At 31.7% G+C, this 15,593-nt stretch overlaps 1 protein-coding gene across 2 annotated transcripts in view; it reads right to left on the bottom strand.

Annotated features, from left to right (window-relative positions):
* Nucleotides 1-15,593, bottom strand: part of LRP1B (LDL receptor related protein 1B) — a 1,768,615-nt gene that overhangs the window by 77,381 nt on the left and 1,675,641 nt on the right. For both annotated transcript variants that reach the window (XM_069473041.1, XM_069473049.1), the window contains exons 80-83: nucleotides 14,024-14,140; nucleotides 12,155-12,328; nucleotides 10,332-10,457; nucleotides 4,286-4,450 (exon numbers count right to left, since the gene is read on the bottom strand). In XM_069473041.1, coding sequence (XP_069329142.1) covers nucleotides 4,286-4,450; nucleotides 10,332-10,457; nucleotides 12,155-12,328; nucleotides 14,024-14,140 — 582 coding nt within the window. The remainder of the gene's footprint in view (nucleotides 1-4,285; nucleotides 4,451-10,331; nucleotides 10,458-12,154; nucleotides 12,329-14,023; nucleotides 14,141-15,593) is intronic.

Genomic DNA, 15,593 nt, shown 5'->3' with positions numbered 1-15,593 from the left:
TCATGAAGCCAGCAGCACAATTAGGGAAAATCTTACTTTCATTCTCTCATAGGTATGTTGTGAGGATTCAAGGACAGAGAACAGTGTCTGGCACTTAGTAAGCAGCCAATTATATATTAATTGTCATGATCCTGATGATTATTATTATTGTAGTTATTTTAATTTTTGAAAATAACAGTAATACATATTAATTGTGGGACACTGGGAAAACACAGAAGTATAAAGAAGGATCTACTTCCTTATAAAGACATTTTATATATGCATTGTTTCTCTGCTGGACTTATACAATACAGCAGTTTTATACCTTGTTCTTTTTATTTTTAAAATACAATGTGAACATTTTCTATATTATTTAAATATTCTATCATTGTGGCTTTTCATGTTTATAGATATGCCCGATTTTATGTATTCATAAAATGCATAGTTTAGATATGCTCTATTTTATGTATTTACTATTTGAATTCAGATTTTTATCTCTAATTTTATAATATTATACATAACATAATTGGACATTCTAACTTCTAAATTTTGTGTTTTTTTATTATCACATGATCTTTGGGATGTGTTTTTAAAAGTGCCATTATTTAGGTAAACGATCTTCCCACTTTTTTATACTCTTGCTGAGTACTTCAAAATTACTTGCTGCAAGATTTGGACCATTAACATTTTCTTCTGGTAGTGATATGAAAATGCTGTTCTCATCCACGTCTGACAGAGCTTCTCTTCTACCTGCTGCTCTCCATATGTGTGAGAATTGTCTTTTACCATTTTCTCATTATGCTCTCTGTACTTTTCGTACTTGATTTGTTAAAGTTACATATTGCTATGTCACATATTTGCTAAATTATATGCTCTATTTTGTGCTTTCAATGTTTAACATTGTTAATTGTTCTCTTGTATTTAAAAAAAACAAGTAGACCCAAATATCAGCTTTTAGCGCTTCCTAAGTATAATCACTGTCTATGTTAAGGGAGCTAGGACAACAAGCTTAATTTAAATTAAAAAAAAAACAGCCTTCATTTAAACAAAAAGTGAAAGAAAGGCAAAGATGGGCAGTTTAAATGTATGTTCTCCCTTTATCAAGATGTTAATTAGGTGATTGTGTACTTTACATCCTAAATACATATGTGACTTGCGAGCCCTCAGTACATGTATTTCATAATCAGTTTCATGATGTTCGAAAGGCATCTAAAAGTTTCTGCCTTAACTTGCTTTTAAGCAATTCTACCCTCTGATTTGGGGGTAGTTGCCGGGACAGAAAGCTCTTGAGTGAATGTATTTGCCTCCTATTATAAAGGCCCTTCCCATTGAAAAGAGAAGATTCTGATTTTTTTTTTTTTTCTTTCTTCAACAGTGGCATCTTTCATCCTCTTGCTTCATTTCTGGGAATAAAACTTTCGCTGCCAAAGTCCACAGATGTGGTGGCAGAGAGAGCTACAATGAGAGCTTTCACTTTCTTCCTGTTGTATTCACTCAAAATATTCAATACAAATGTATTGCCTACTATACACTCTCCCCTCTTAACATAGCCAGTTCTATTTTTGCACATTTACAAAATTCCCAATTTAAGATATGCTTCCCCTCTCCATAACTCCAAACTTTGGGAAGAAAGTATTTGAGAATATTGTCCCAAATTTATAAACCTTCTTGCTCCATTCCACTAAATCAATTCTGTAGGAAACCCTAATTCATTTTGATATAAGATATACAGGTCCACATAACAGACCTAAAAGAGTAATGAAAATGCCAAACATCATGAACATACCTTACAGAATAAGAATTCACAAAAGTAAAGATTAATTGCAAATATAGCTGTTAATTGAGTAAATGTCTTAATGCTATCCATCATGCAGAAAATCTTTCATGAATTTCATAAATGTTCCTTTATTTTCAGTAATCAAATAACTGATTAATAGTATGCTTTACTCTGATTTCCATTATTTTACTCAAAGCAAATTTTATCTTAAATAAATCCTCCTATGAACAGGTCATAAAAATGAACTACATGGATCTGTGTTGATATAATCAATGTCAAAATATTTCATTTTGTATTACCTTTCTATATGAATATAGCTCATATGTTTTATTTTTAGTGTTAATTATTACCAAAAAACCTTAAGGAATGATAAAACTCATTCCTACATGGAAAATTTTAATTATGCCTCACAGATGTGTACTTTTAATTAACTGGTGACATTTCTTTTGTTCAATTATTATTGTTCTATACAACTGTCATAAACTTATAAATTTTAATTAAGGTTGCCCCCAAACCTAGTTATATAGTGTCCACATAGGAATTTGCCGAAAGGCTTAACTGTAAGTAAACCAACAATGAATAAATCCATGAATTGCCCACTGGGATTTGTTTAACAAATTAACATTTGTCTGGAGATAATGAGGTTCTACAGTCTATAGTAGCAAACAGTGTTTTTATAAAATCACATTTTAAAAGTGGAAAATGCTTTGTAAATGACTTAATTGGATATCATATTATTATTATTAATTATTAGATGCTATGAAACAATAAACTACATGGCCATATCTCAGGTTGAATACATGGGAGAGTTCATTTGTAGTACTAATTTGAAATATAATTTTTCCTGAACACATTATTTATATAAAGCAAGATCTCATAATTTGGGTACATAGATAAAGTTGGAATATAGATTTTAAGAATGCAGCAAAGTTTAGATAAAGGATCTGAATAAAACATTAAAAGTTGTGCTGTATTTATATACAATTCAGGATCCATTAAGAGGACAGCAAATTCATTGTTTCATTAAGATTTACCCCTGTGGATCTACTGTAGGTTCAATAGATAACCATACCTTAGCATTTCAAATGGTTTAGTTGTCCTAAGTATTTCTAAATATAAATATAGCTATAACACAATGAATTTCATTATCTTAATAAGAAAATTAAGGTACCAATTAAACAATAAAATCTCCAAACAACTCGTTTGGCATGAGAAAAACGTCTTCCCTAAAGATGTTATCTGTGTTACTAATATATAATCACACACGTATTCCTTGAACTTTGATTCTCATTTACATATTCAATAAGGAACTCAGTACTATGATTCCTCCTACAGCAATAGAATATACTTTACTGTATGGACTAGCTTCTCTTAAGCAGAATAAAAATATGTGGTAAGTCTCCTAGCGTCTTTTATATTTTGATCAACCTCCTGAATATATTGTTCAGAATACTATTAAGTAGTTAGAATACCTTAATTATCAATTAATGATAGTCAAAAATATTTATGGACATAACACTATCAAACTTTTACTATTAGAATGCAAATAAGAAATAGCTTGGTTTTTCTGAACTCCATTGAAAATTCTTCTTCATGTGACTCTTTAAGTTACCATTATGCTAAATACTTCAAAGAAGAGCATAAGCAATAGAAGCAGTGAGAACTCCCAGTAAGTAAGACAGAAATTAACAATGTAGGGGATGTGAAGATGGTATAGATTGATTTTCCATTTGACTAAATTTCCATTTATGGTAGTAAAATTAAATGTGTATAGATTGCACTCTACCAGTTGCGTAATGTCCCTTGCACTGAATATTGGAATTTGCAAATTAGATTTTATTACACATTGGGTTATCTTTTTCTCATGGGAACGTATTTTAAATTGAATAAAAGTCACTAAGAAAATATGTTTCAATGTTCGCTTATGTGCTATAGAGAACACAACATTTTTTGAAAACATGGCTATTGCATAAATTAGTAACAATCTCAAGTATATTCTAAAATGTAGTAATCTGACATTTTCAAAGCATATTATACATTACAATGCAATGCCAACAGAGTAATTATAATTCTAGATGGGAAACAGGACGGTGTCAGATGTTCTGGTATAGTTTACATTTAAAATGACCTAATTTTCAATAACAATTGATTTTCAAGCATTAGGAAAACTATCTGTGCAAGTAAAAAATATAGGCTTTGGAGTCAAACATATAAGGCTTGGGAAACCAGTTCTACTAATCCTTCTGAGCCAGGGTCAGAATATCTATTAGCACTGAGCCTGTCACATGGTACATGCTCAACACTTGGTAATGACCATTAGTTTTGTTAAATTTTGTGGCTTGAACTTTGATGTACTGAATTTAGAACAAATGCCATTTGATTTGTTGAATAGTTAAATTTAATTTGTGTTAGTGTATTCTTTATTAAGATATCAGAAATTATATTTACAACATTAAGGATTTTCATTATTTTTCACATATAAGGAAAAATGCAAATGATTTGAAAATATAATGATCCCCTAATATTTACCTAGTGCTGAGGGTGTGCAAGTTCCTCCATTTTGACAGTAGTTGCTACAGTGGTTGACTTCACATCTTTCTCCCGAATAACTAGGCCAACAGTGACACCTCAAGTCACCCTTCTCATTTAAAATGCATCTTCCTCCATTTTCACAAGTCAGTTTACATGAATCATCTGGTTATGGGAAGAAATGTACAAGTTAGCATGTTTTCCAGGGGATGATTTAATAAGAATAGTTTAAATAAATAAAAATATTTAAATACTAAGATCTTATTTTTGTCGTAAAAGAACTCCTAAATACAAAAATAGAAGAAACTACTATCTTAAAACAGAGAAATAGATTTCAATTGTTGAATGATGAATACAAATATTAACTTGTATGTTTCTTTAAACTTAAAGCATTATTAACCACTTATTCTATTTATTAAATATTAAACAATACAACAAACTGAAACTTTCTAAAAGTAATATATTTTCCAAGCAAGAAATTCTCTCTATCATGTAGACAAGCACAGCCTATTATTTTAGGAGTAGTTGATATTAAATGTTAAATATGTAAGATAAATTTATAGCATATATATACACACACACAAACACACACACTATTGTGTCCTATAGTGTGTATGTATGCATGTGTATATATATGTTATTTATAATATAGAAAAATGTTTATTTGAAGAGATACTCTTTGACATTAGTCCTTATTAGCCATACATAAATGTCCCAAACTAAATGTCATTTAGATTTGGTAAAGATGGTTACAGAACCATGTCAGAAACATTTCCATATGTAATATTTGTTCTAAACAATTCTGGACAATCTATCTACTTAATGACATTTTGGATGAGAATAAAAAATGGTTGGACATTCCTGGGGGTATCAAAATTATTTTTAACAATATGGTAAGTAAAATTTATAATAAAGATTGGTTTGAATCATTTTCCAAGTAATTTTGCTATGTGTGTTGACATGGCCTTGCTCCATTAGAAATACTGCTTTGATTTGAGCAGGACATAATGTCCAATAGAACAAAAATGACTGAGAATATTGTAATAGGCATTCTAGTCTAGAATATGCTCTCTACTAAAGCCATGCCTATTTTATGGTGAAAGTAGATAAAATCAAAACAGCCTATATTTCTTATTCAAGATGCACTGGCCCATACATAGGCCATACACGGAAGCTTGACTGTATCATAGCAGTGATCACAAGAGCATCTTAAAATACCTCGATGACTTCAAATGACACAATGATTCAAGTATCATATCCACCGTCATAAATAGAAACTGTCACTTCTGACACTTGCCTTGTTGCATAGCAAAGTTTCTAATACTTTGCCATGTAGGTAGGCTTCGGGTTGGCATTACTAAAGTTTGCATTTGTAATATGAAGAACTCTCTCATAAGGTAATATATGTCATATTTTATTTCTTCTTCTGGGCTTTTATTACACTTTGTTCATGCTTTTATTTATTTATTTATTTTTACAGTGGTGTAAAGAGACCTATGTTTAGGTCCTAGTTCTGCCACTTTCTAGGCATACAAGTTAACCTATCTGAGCCTAAGTTACTTCATTTTAACGTGGCCTTAATGACAAATGTACAACTTAACTTAGACTTGTGGTGAATATTAAATAAAATTTTTTTTAAAAGATAAAATTTTAAAACTTTGTAAATATTAAGTATACAAGTATATATCATACATACATAGACACAAAAGAGAATTTAGCTTCCAGCCCATACCTACCATATCTAGATTAGTGGAAAGATAAATAGAGCTGAAAGGTGGGTCTACAAGGTGAATTGCTAAATTTCAAAAGGCACTTGAGATGCTCATTTGGCAAAGAACCAAGAAACAATGTTATTCAACATTATTTACTGAGTGCCTTCAAGGTTCACGGAGGGTAGAGCTCAAGTGGAATAACATCTATGAAGGCCAAAAGGTGAGCACTGAAGGAAGAGAATGAAAGTCACTGTGATTGGACCTGGATTAGAAAGTGTGCAAGAAGGAATTACAAGATGTAAGCATCTTTGAAGAGATAAGAAGAGACTAAGAGAAGATCCTTAGATTTTAGAGTTCACCCCAAAAGTAACCTGGAGTCTCTGAAGAGTCTAAGAAGTCCAAGAATGAATGTATGGGCAGGGGGTAAACTGAAAGCAGGGAGACAATTAGGACTTTGTATAAATTGTCCAGTTTATGTAAAGTGATAACCTAAAATACAGTAATGTGGGATGGATAAATATGGATGTATTCTAAAGGTAATTGGAAAGTAAATATCACATCAGAGTTGCATAAGGAGAATGAGGGAAAATTATTGATGATTCTTCAGTTTCTGATCAGGACAACTAAGTGAGAACACAAGGGCAAGAGGAAATGAAAGGGTGGTGTAGCTTTGACACATTAAATTGGAGAAGCCTATGCAAATGCAACTGTGAATCTCCAGCAAATAATTGAATTTAGAGGTAAGACTCTCAAGAAATATGCTTACTTCATTTAAAATTTACCAAAATATTTCTAATTCAGCACTATATTTCCTCATTAAGGCTGTAGATGTGAACAGTGAGGATTAACACTTAAGGCATTATGATCATAGTTAGGATTATTATGAGGGTACTTATTTTCACCTGTAGATGTTCAGTGAAAACCACAAAGATATTCAAAATCCCCACGTGTTGCAGCATGTGCATTTCTGTAACATGCCTCGTTATAAGCATCAGAAATTTAAAAGTACAACAGTGCCTGGTGAAATGGAAGCGGAGTTACATTCTTTCAAAACCTGCAGTCATAGTTCTATAATGAAAAAGAAGGCTGCTTTTGTCAATAACTAAATCACCCCCAGAAGGCAAGCTCCAGCAATTATAATCAACTATGGGGAAGAGTAGGTGAATAGTTCCCCAAGAATGAGTAATATTTGAATTTCAAATTTCTTACATGAAGATTAAAAATATTCAGTGTGCCCATCATCTAACAATAGCAGCTAGAGAAAGACAACTAATTATAAAGAGCTGAAAAACTTGGCTGTATCAAATTTTAATGTCAGAAAAAATTAATTGGCATTTATCTACACCAATCAATAATTCTGAAATCCACTTATGTTCTAACTAAAGTGGTCCAAACTGGCTATCACCAAGCCCTATATGTATAGAGGTCAATCTGAATATTTTTAACTTTCTGATCTGATTAAATTTTTTTCTGAAATTATAAGAATGAGCTTTGAAGTTTTCTCTATTCATGCCTTTCAAGCAGAGTTGAAATACCAAAGAAAAAATCCTCAAAAAAGTTTTAGATCTTGTATAAGTGTGCATTTAGGTAAACAAGCTTCCTTCTTTAAAGTATAAAATGATGCAACTTGGTGATTTAATGCAGCAAAAATTTTGTTTCGTTTTCTTACCTACTTCATAGTGATGGATTTATCTTAGAGTGCTATTTATCTATTTTTTGCAAAGCATTGCACTAGGCATTCTATATATGTTATTGTTTTTATTTCCAAAAACTCTGAAATGAGTACTGTGGGTGACACTGTGTGATGGTGATGATTAACAGCATGGACCAGCGAGGTTCACCTTGGGGTACCACTATCTTACTAGGTAATGTTAGACAATCAAGTGAGTCTCTAAATGCTTCAGTTTTCTCATATTTAAAATAGATATTACAGAATAATATCATTGGGGTTTTCTGAAGATTAAATGAAGTAATATATATCAAACATACTTAGAATTATGCCCTGCTCATAATCTCTCAAAATATTTATTATTATTGCCATTATCAGAGGTAGTAGTATTAGCAGTAATTAGAGTCAATCCCATTTTACATAGAAGAAACTGAGACCTATGGAGGCAAGTATAGAGTCCAAGGCCAACAAAGTTATTTAAGTGATAGACCCTGACCTAATCCACAGCTCCATCTCAGCCCCACCCCAGGCCAAGTTCTTCCAGAGTATGTGTCAAGTCTGGTTTGCTGGCTAAATAACTTGAACTAAGCAAAGAGGAAAAGAGGAGGATTATGTAGAAAAGACAGTGATGTCTAATTAAAAAGTAAAACCCACGAAAACTATCTAAAATTTGACTATAACAAATACTTTCTACATCAGAGCCAAGGTAAAAGTCATACTGGTAGCATTATTAGTGTACTGTGCATAACCTAATCTCTCTCCTGGTTGTCTCTCCCACCTCGATTGTGTACGTAGACATGGTACACAGAAGGCACCGGTGAGGGCACTGGCCAAGGGTGTCTGTGGGACTACTGAAGATGTGGCGCTTCTACAAAAAAGGTGCTGTTGACATTCTAAAGAATCATTTCTAAGAGGTTAAGTAGAATATGTACCCTCACATAGTTTACCTCCATGACCCAGTCAGAACAGCGAGTGAGCAAGTGGTACCTAATGATATTTGAAAATGTACACTTAATTCTCTTATTCTTCCATCACAATTGAGACCATAGCTACTCCGATTGGGAGGAGAACTGGTAAAGGGAAAAGGGAATCCTAGTGCCATTGACAACTTTTCAGTAATTGGCATTAAAGTGCTCATCCAAAATACCAAACAGGATTCACACTTAACTCTCTGTTAAAAACTTTCCAGCCATGCTACTCACAACAGCGCTTTGCACATCCTACACACTAACTGAAATGGATGACTCATTATTTTCTTTACATGCCATGTTTTCATGTATTTTCAGACAGTTTCTTCTGTCCCAATGTCCTCCTCCTTCATTCTCATTTAAACTAAATGCAATCTGTCTTTGCAGATCTTGTTCAAAGGTCGTATCCTATAGGAAATTCTAACTGAGCCTTTAGTTGTATAATCGTTTGAATCTTTACAATAGTTTTAACTCAGTCACTTCTGTGACTTGTATCACTATCCACATAAATATCTATGTATTGGTGTTTATGTCATTCATCATTTCATCTTTTCAACCTCTTCAGCTTTGCATACCCATTGCTTAAAGAATATATATTAAATGAAAAAAGCTATGAAAGTTTTAGACATCAAGTGCCTTAGAAAAGGAAAAAGTCTTCAAATTGCTTGTAATCTTCAGCAGAGAACAAAGAGAAAACTATAAAGAATTGGAGATCCTGAGTGAGGGCAATGACACAGTGTTCATGTGAGCACTTCATTCTAGTAAAGGGAAATACAACAGGTAGGAAACCACACCATGAAGAGATCTAAGTTTGTACCTCATTGGAAAAAGTTTGCTGCATTCCACAAGTGATTTTGGAGCACTGAATTTTTGTCTGTGACATAAAATTTATTAATAGTAAGAGTGGATTTTATCATTTTTAATAACTATTTTTCATATTAAGGTTAATGTCTGAAATATGAGGGAAATTATTCTTAATCTACCTGGATATTCAAGAGACATCTCTTCTTTCCCTCTCCTATCATTCTTTTGTTTTTGATTTTATTTTTGACTTTTTGTTCTTTAATACTTAGCATCTGAAATAATGTTTCAGCCTCTAGCTTCTAAAATATCAACTGTATGAATAAAGAAATCTTATCAGCTTTATTTCTAAATTAATCTTTAGTTTTTAAATTAGCGTTGTGCCTTGCTCATAAGCACTCATTTATTATTATTAGTAGTAGTAATATTATTTATTACAAATCAAATTTTACACAGAAGAAACTGAGATGGTTTCTAAATTAATTCTCAATTTCTAAATTAGTGTTTGGCACACAGGAGGTGTTCAATATAAACTTATTCAATAAATAAATGGATTTTTAGGTTGGGTTTTAAACCATACCAGAATGACATTCTCAAAAAGATTGTCTTTTCTAATACAAGAACTATATAAATATGTCTTTAGATTCTTTGAGTGTCTTCAAAGTTCTTAATCAGTTAAGTGCATGTAAGAAGTCAATGCTGCTTTGTGAACAAATGTGGAATGAATTGATAGCAAGTCTTCTCCGGAGACAAAAGTAGTTTACACGGGCATTCAAGAACCACTGTTTTCAAGGCAGCTCACTTGCTGGAGCAGGTAATTCTGCTCAGTTTCAATAGGTGTAAAAATCTGTCATGAGGATTGATTCACTATTTACAAAATAATGAAATATACCTACCTAACAGGCTGTCATCATTGCAGGTGCCATTAATCAAATATTTTCCTTCTGGGCACACACAGGTAGCCCCAGAAGGATTCAGCAAGCAGAGGAATTCACATGCTAAATCCAAGCATGGATTGGGTACTGATTAAAACAAAACAAAAGAAAACAAAGAAATGCATAAGTATGGATACAATAGGTATCAAAAACATAAAAACCAGTAAAGTGAAATGACTAGCAATGTTGAAAAGAAATCACATCAAATTTCTACTGGGAGTATCTCATTTCAATGTTAAAGTTCTCCTTTACAGATGAAGAGAAATTACTATCCAATGCCCATCATCAATAGGAAGTTTGTCCTAATTATAGTTTTTAAAAAGGAGAAGACATTATTCTAATCTATACTTTGTCATTCTTCCTTCTGATTAATTGCTTTTGGCAAAAGATTTCGTCTTAGAACCCAAAGTACAGTTTGGGGCTGTGTTTAAAAGTAAAGACAACTGAAGTCTTCAGGGATCTAACTCTCATGTTAGATCTTCACAGGACTGTTCAAACAGTGGGAAACAACTTCCCTCTAGTATTTACAAAGGCTTAAAATCCATATGTAGTTGTCAGTTCGAAACATAAACAAAGATATGACTTTTTCCCCCCTAAAAATCATATTTAAAATGGTTTCCTATTCATCAGGGAGGAGTTTGTGTGCATGTGTAAATGTGTGCCATATTTATTTTTGTCTAAATCTCTATCCAATCATCATCCCTTCCAGTCATAGCTGATCCACACCCTTTCCTAGAGATTATTTCACTAGAATGAAAAAGAAGTGGCACCTAGATAACTGAACTGATAACTGAACTGAAAGTGGCTTTCTTTCTTTAGGAATCACTATTTAAACGTCTATTATATTCAAGGCAGGGTTTTGTTTATTTATTTTATACAAATGTGGCAATATTTGACTATGCATATGAATAAAATAGAGCTAGAGGATGAGAGGAAGTGTCCTCATACCACCCTTGCAGCCTTATATGCCAGATCATTGGTAAAGAACACCAAGACTTTGGATAGAATTTGTTAGTTTTGGGGGACTATATTTTATTTTAATGTTTCCAAAACTGATTTGAATAAATATCAGTTGTTATCTTTCTAGATAATTGCAGCAAACAAGGTAAAATCCCTTTTTGTCATAAATAATTATAAATAAATCTCAGTTTCTTAAAGAGTGAACTGATACATAAAGACAAATTGTTAGAATTTCAGCCACATTATTTTTTTTTCACTTTGTTCCTCAATGTTTTTGATGCTCATGTTTGAAACATATGTCTCAATATAATTAACTCAATGATTTACCCACTCTTTTCTAGGAGGGAGAGTAACAATAATAAGTCATAAATATAAATCAGAAAAAAAATACAATTCTTGGGAAGAGTTCTCCTTGGATACATTTGAGGATGGAATGATAATGCTATGATAGTGACTTGTTTGTCAATAACAAGAGTCAAAATGGCTAACAGTGAATTTCCTTACTTGCATCATTCATCTATAGATTCACAAAGTTTATTAAGAATCTTAGAAAAACAGAATAACAGACAATTTTTATAACAAAGTCAATTTTAATTAAAAGCAAACAAAGCCAAACACTGAAAATCCTAATACCTTTTATGTCAGAAATGGAAACTTTTGCATTGTCTACATCTTGACTTTGGTAATTTGAAAAGTCTGGTGATGTCAAATTTAAAGTAACTTAACTTACTAGGGTTAAGAAATCAAATAGTTAAAAATCTATTCTTTTGAGAGGTATAAGAATTTCACCAAATATAGGCAATTCTATAAAATATTATACTTACAGCCTAATTGTTTATAGCGATGAGATATCAAAACACCTTTTGTTTTATCAACATCTAATGCTAGGTATTCTACTGAACCATGGCCAAATTTTTGTACTCGAAAAACACCATTTTTAGGTCCCGCTCCATATATATAATCTTCAAAAATATCAATTCTGTGTGGGTGTAACAAACCTAGAATTTTAAAAAGGTGGTGTTATTAAAGTTGTAATGTACATAATTCAGACTTCAAAAAACTAAGTTTACCCAAGATCATATAGAAAATCATATTACTGTTCTTTACAAATAAATTTTCAGAATTGGGATATTTTTAGTATTAGCTGTGAAGTTGTTAGAATTAATTTCTTGGCAGTAAGGATATGTGAGATACTAAATATGTCACTCAGAGCATAAAAGAATTTCCATCATCACTTTAATCATCTTCACCATCACAAAACATTTGCTGGGGGTTTACTATTTGCAGAGTAAGCTTTGCTATACAATTGACAAACAAAAGAAAACCCTGTAAACAGACAAACCTTATCTTAAGCTCAAAAACAGGCAGTTCACAAAACTCAATTTACATTCTGGTTCAAGTCAATTATCAAATTAGATCGTATGAATTACTGATATATGAAACAACTATGAGTTGTTTTTAAAGAATAAAATGCAAAAATAATATTCGACATTATTGTTAGTTTTAGAAATGAGATTTAAAAAATAAACTGGCAAATGACAATCATTCATATGACTAGTTTGGCTAAAAATAATGGTGATCATCATTTTCACATTTTGTGACTATTATTTTAAGAGATCTTATCAAAAGAAGAATTATTTGAACTTTTGAAATGAATTTGTAAAAAGCAAAGTGACATTTATATTTTACTAATTATCTAGATATTGTAAAATATAAAATGCTTTTTATGTTTTTCTCCAATGTTTTGTGAAAGAGTAAAAAATACACTTATGATGAAACATATTATTATAATCAATTGCAGGAATGTGGACTTTTTTCCCATCTAGGGTCATTCATACAAATAACACACACTTTTGGCAGAGGCACAATAAAAATTAAATTTAATTATTTTTCTTTCTTTATATTACAAATATAAAATATTTTTAATTATATTCTTTCTTTAACAAAAACAGGAAACAAAGATATATCCAGTAAATATAATATGCAAATATAAAAATGCCAAGTGCATATTATGAATAATTTGTGGTAAAAACATTTGTGAGAAGGAGTTGGAATAGAAAAAGGAAAATGAAACAGAAAGGGAAGAAATTGGATTCAGCAGAAAGAAATGAGACAAGGAAAGTGTGCGGCGCAGTAGGAAGCCAGAAAATGAGAGAGTAAAGAATAAGAGGCAGGCAGACAAGTGGGCATAAAAAAGGGTGCAGCAACAGAAGAGCACGAGTAGATGCTGAGCTCACTGATGGTGGAATTAAGTCAGCACTTTTTACACACTGCTTTTCACCTGGATAAAGGAATGCTACAGTAGTAACAATTGTTACTATGATGACTACATAGGATAACTCATTTCCTGCTTGCTATCATTGCAATTTGAAATACAAGTTAGTGTTCACAGGTGCTAATCTTGACTATTTAAAGTTTCCTGCTCATAATGGAATAGCCACAGAAGCAACAGAATGAAATTACTTTCTGAATCTGGGCAGCAGTGGCCCACGTTTGTCCAAGTTAAGAAGCTCTTCTGCCCTGGTCTCTTTGTTATTGTCGTAGAAATGACAATTTTAATTATTAGTAAGAGCTGTAAATTGAAAGGAGAAAGAATTTAAGGAAACCCAGAATGCAAAGCTTCCATAGTTATATTTATGTACTGTTATTTAAAATTCTTAATATCAACTAAAAAACAAAAGCACTTTACAAACCTTGTTTGCTGCTGATAGAGACTACTGAATCAGAGCCATCATACAGAACGCTGCCAATAATAGAGAGCTCAAAGTCAGCCCAGTATATACGTTCACTGAAATAATCCACAGCCAGACCTGCAAAATCAACACATACAGAAATATAACAGAAAAGATTTAAAATTATTAAAAATTATGGTTTTGCTTTTTAACATATAATTATGGTTATTTTACTTCAAGCATCACATAAGTTTCCTAGTGTACTGTAGAAATCAGAAAAATTGAAATACCTCAATCCTTATCTCAAATACATGTGCTCAGAATACACAGCATTTATTTAATAAACTATAGTAAAAATCTTACTTCACATAGAAGAAACTACCCTAAATATCCTTTCTAACTATACTTACTGGTTTCTTAAATATGGCTATTCTCTAACAGACTTTACCATGATATCTCTAATTTTTGTCTATACAGAATAAATTCATTATTTAAACCACTTATCCAACCATTATTTAAAAAGATTTGGCATAGTTAATTGTATTTTGAATGCCTTAATGAAAGTATACTTCTCAGAATATAAAAGGCTCATGGACTTAATCGTAAGACATTTTCACCCATTTGGAGCTGACCTACAGTGTTGTTGAACACCGGGTGCACGCTGAAGTTTAATGTGACTAAAGATTGATCTTTACAGTAGAGAAGAATGAATAGTAAAGTCCTCAATTAAAGTTCTAGTGGCACTTAAATTAATTTGTTCTGAGACTACTTGTCTTCATTTTCATCATAGGTGTATGTCAGTGAATAATGATAGACTACAATAGTATGTGGTCAAAATAATGTTTTTCTATTTATTTAATTTTTAATTTTTTTATTTCATACATGTGATTGGAGTCCAGCAAGTATTTTCTTGCAAAAATATCCTCAACAGAGAATATCTTAGAAAGTAAACTTCCTTCAATATTGAACAGTAAGATCTATGACACATAAATTCTATAATAAATCTTCACTACTGTAGATTAATTTTTGTGACATAGTCTTTAGATATGACATATTCTATAATTTGAACGTACATTGCAATTAAATACCTTTGGCAGCTGAAGAGCTTTCCCAGTCAGAATATTCTATAAACAACTTAGGAACTGGTGAATGGTGAGGCAACTGAATGAAAGGTATTTTTGAGTTTGTGCTAAACTTATATTCCTGTGTAGATGGACCAAGAGTTAATAATCCATTAAAAACGAAAAAAAAAAAAAAATCCATGGTGAAAATCATTTGTAAACAATTCTTCAGTTAGTATGTATATCTAGCCCAAATGTTATCAAACTAAATGTAAGTATTGTTGCTCATGTAAAGTATAGAGATGTACTATGCCCAACCAGCCTCTAAGAAATGACAACAATTAAAGCAAGCGGTCCATGCTTTCTTAGTTTCTGCTGAATAATTAGTTTGATATTTGGAGTCATGTTAGGAGTTAGGTTTTTACATTTCTATGTATAATTATGAGTAACATGAACCGTAAAATTATCCAATTTCCTGCTGCTGTCATTATAGTTAAAAACAATTGTCTCAGAAGGGTTGAAAATACTTT

This window comes from Eulemur rufifrons, chromosome 1 (assembly GCF_041146395.1).
Source record: "Eulemur rufifrons isolate Redbay chromosome 1, OSU_ERuf_1, whole genome shotgun sequence".
Taxonomy (NCBI): Eukaryota; Metazoa; Chordata; class Mammalia; order Primates; family Lemuridae; genus Eulemur; species Eulemur rufifrons.
Note: the sequence above shows the minus strand (reverse complement) of the source record. Positions and strands in the feature narration are given on the sequence as shown.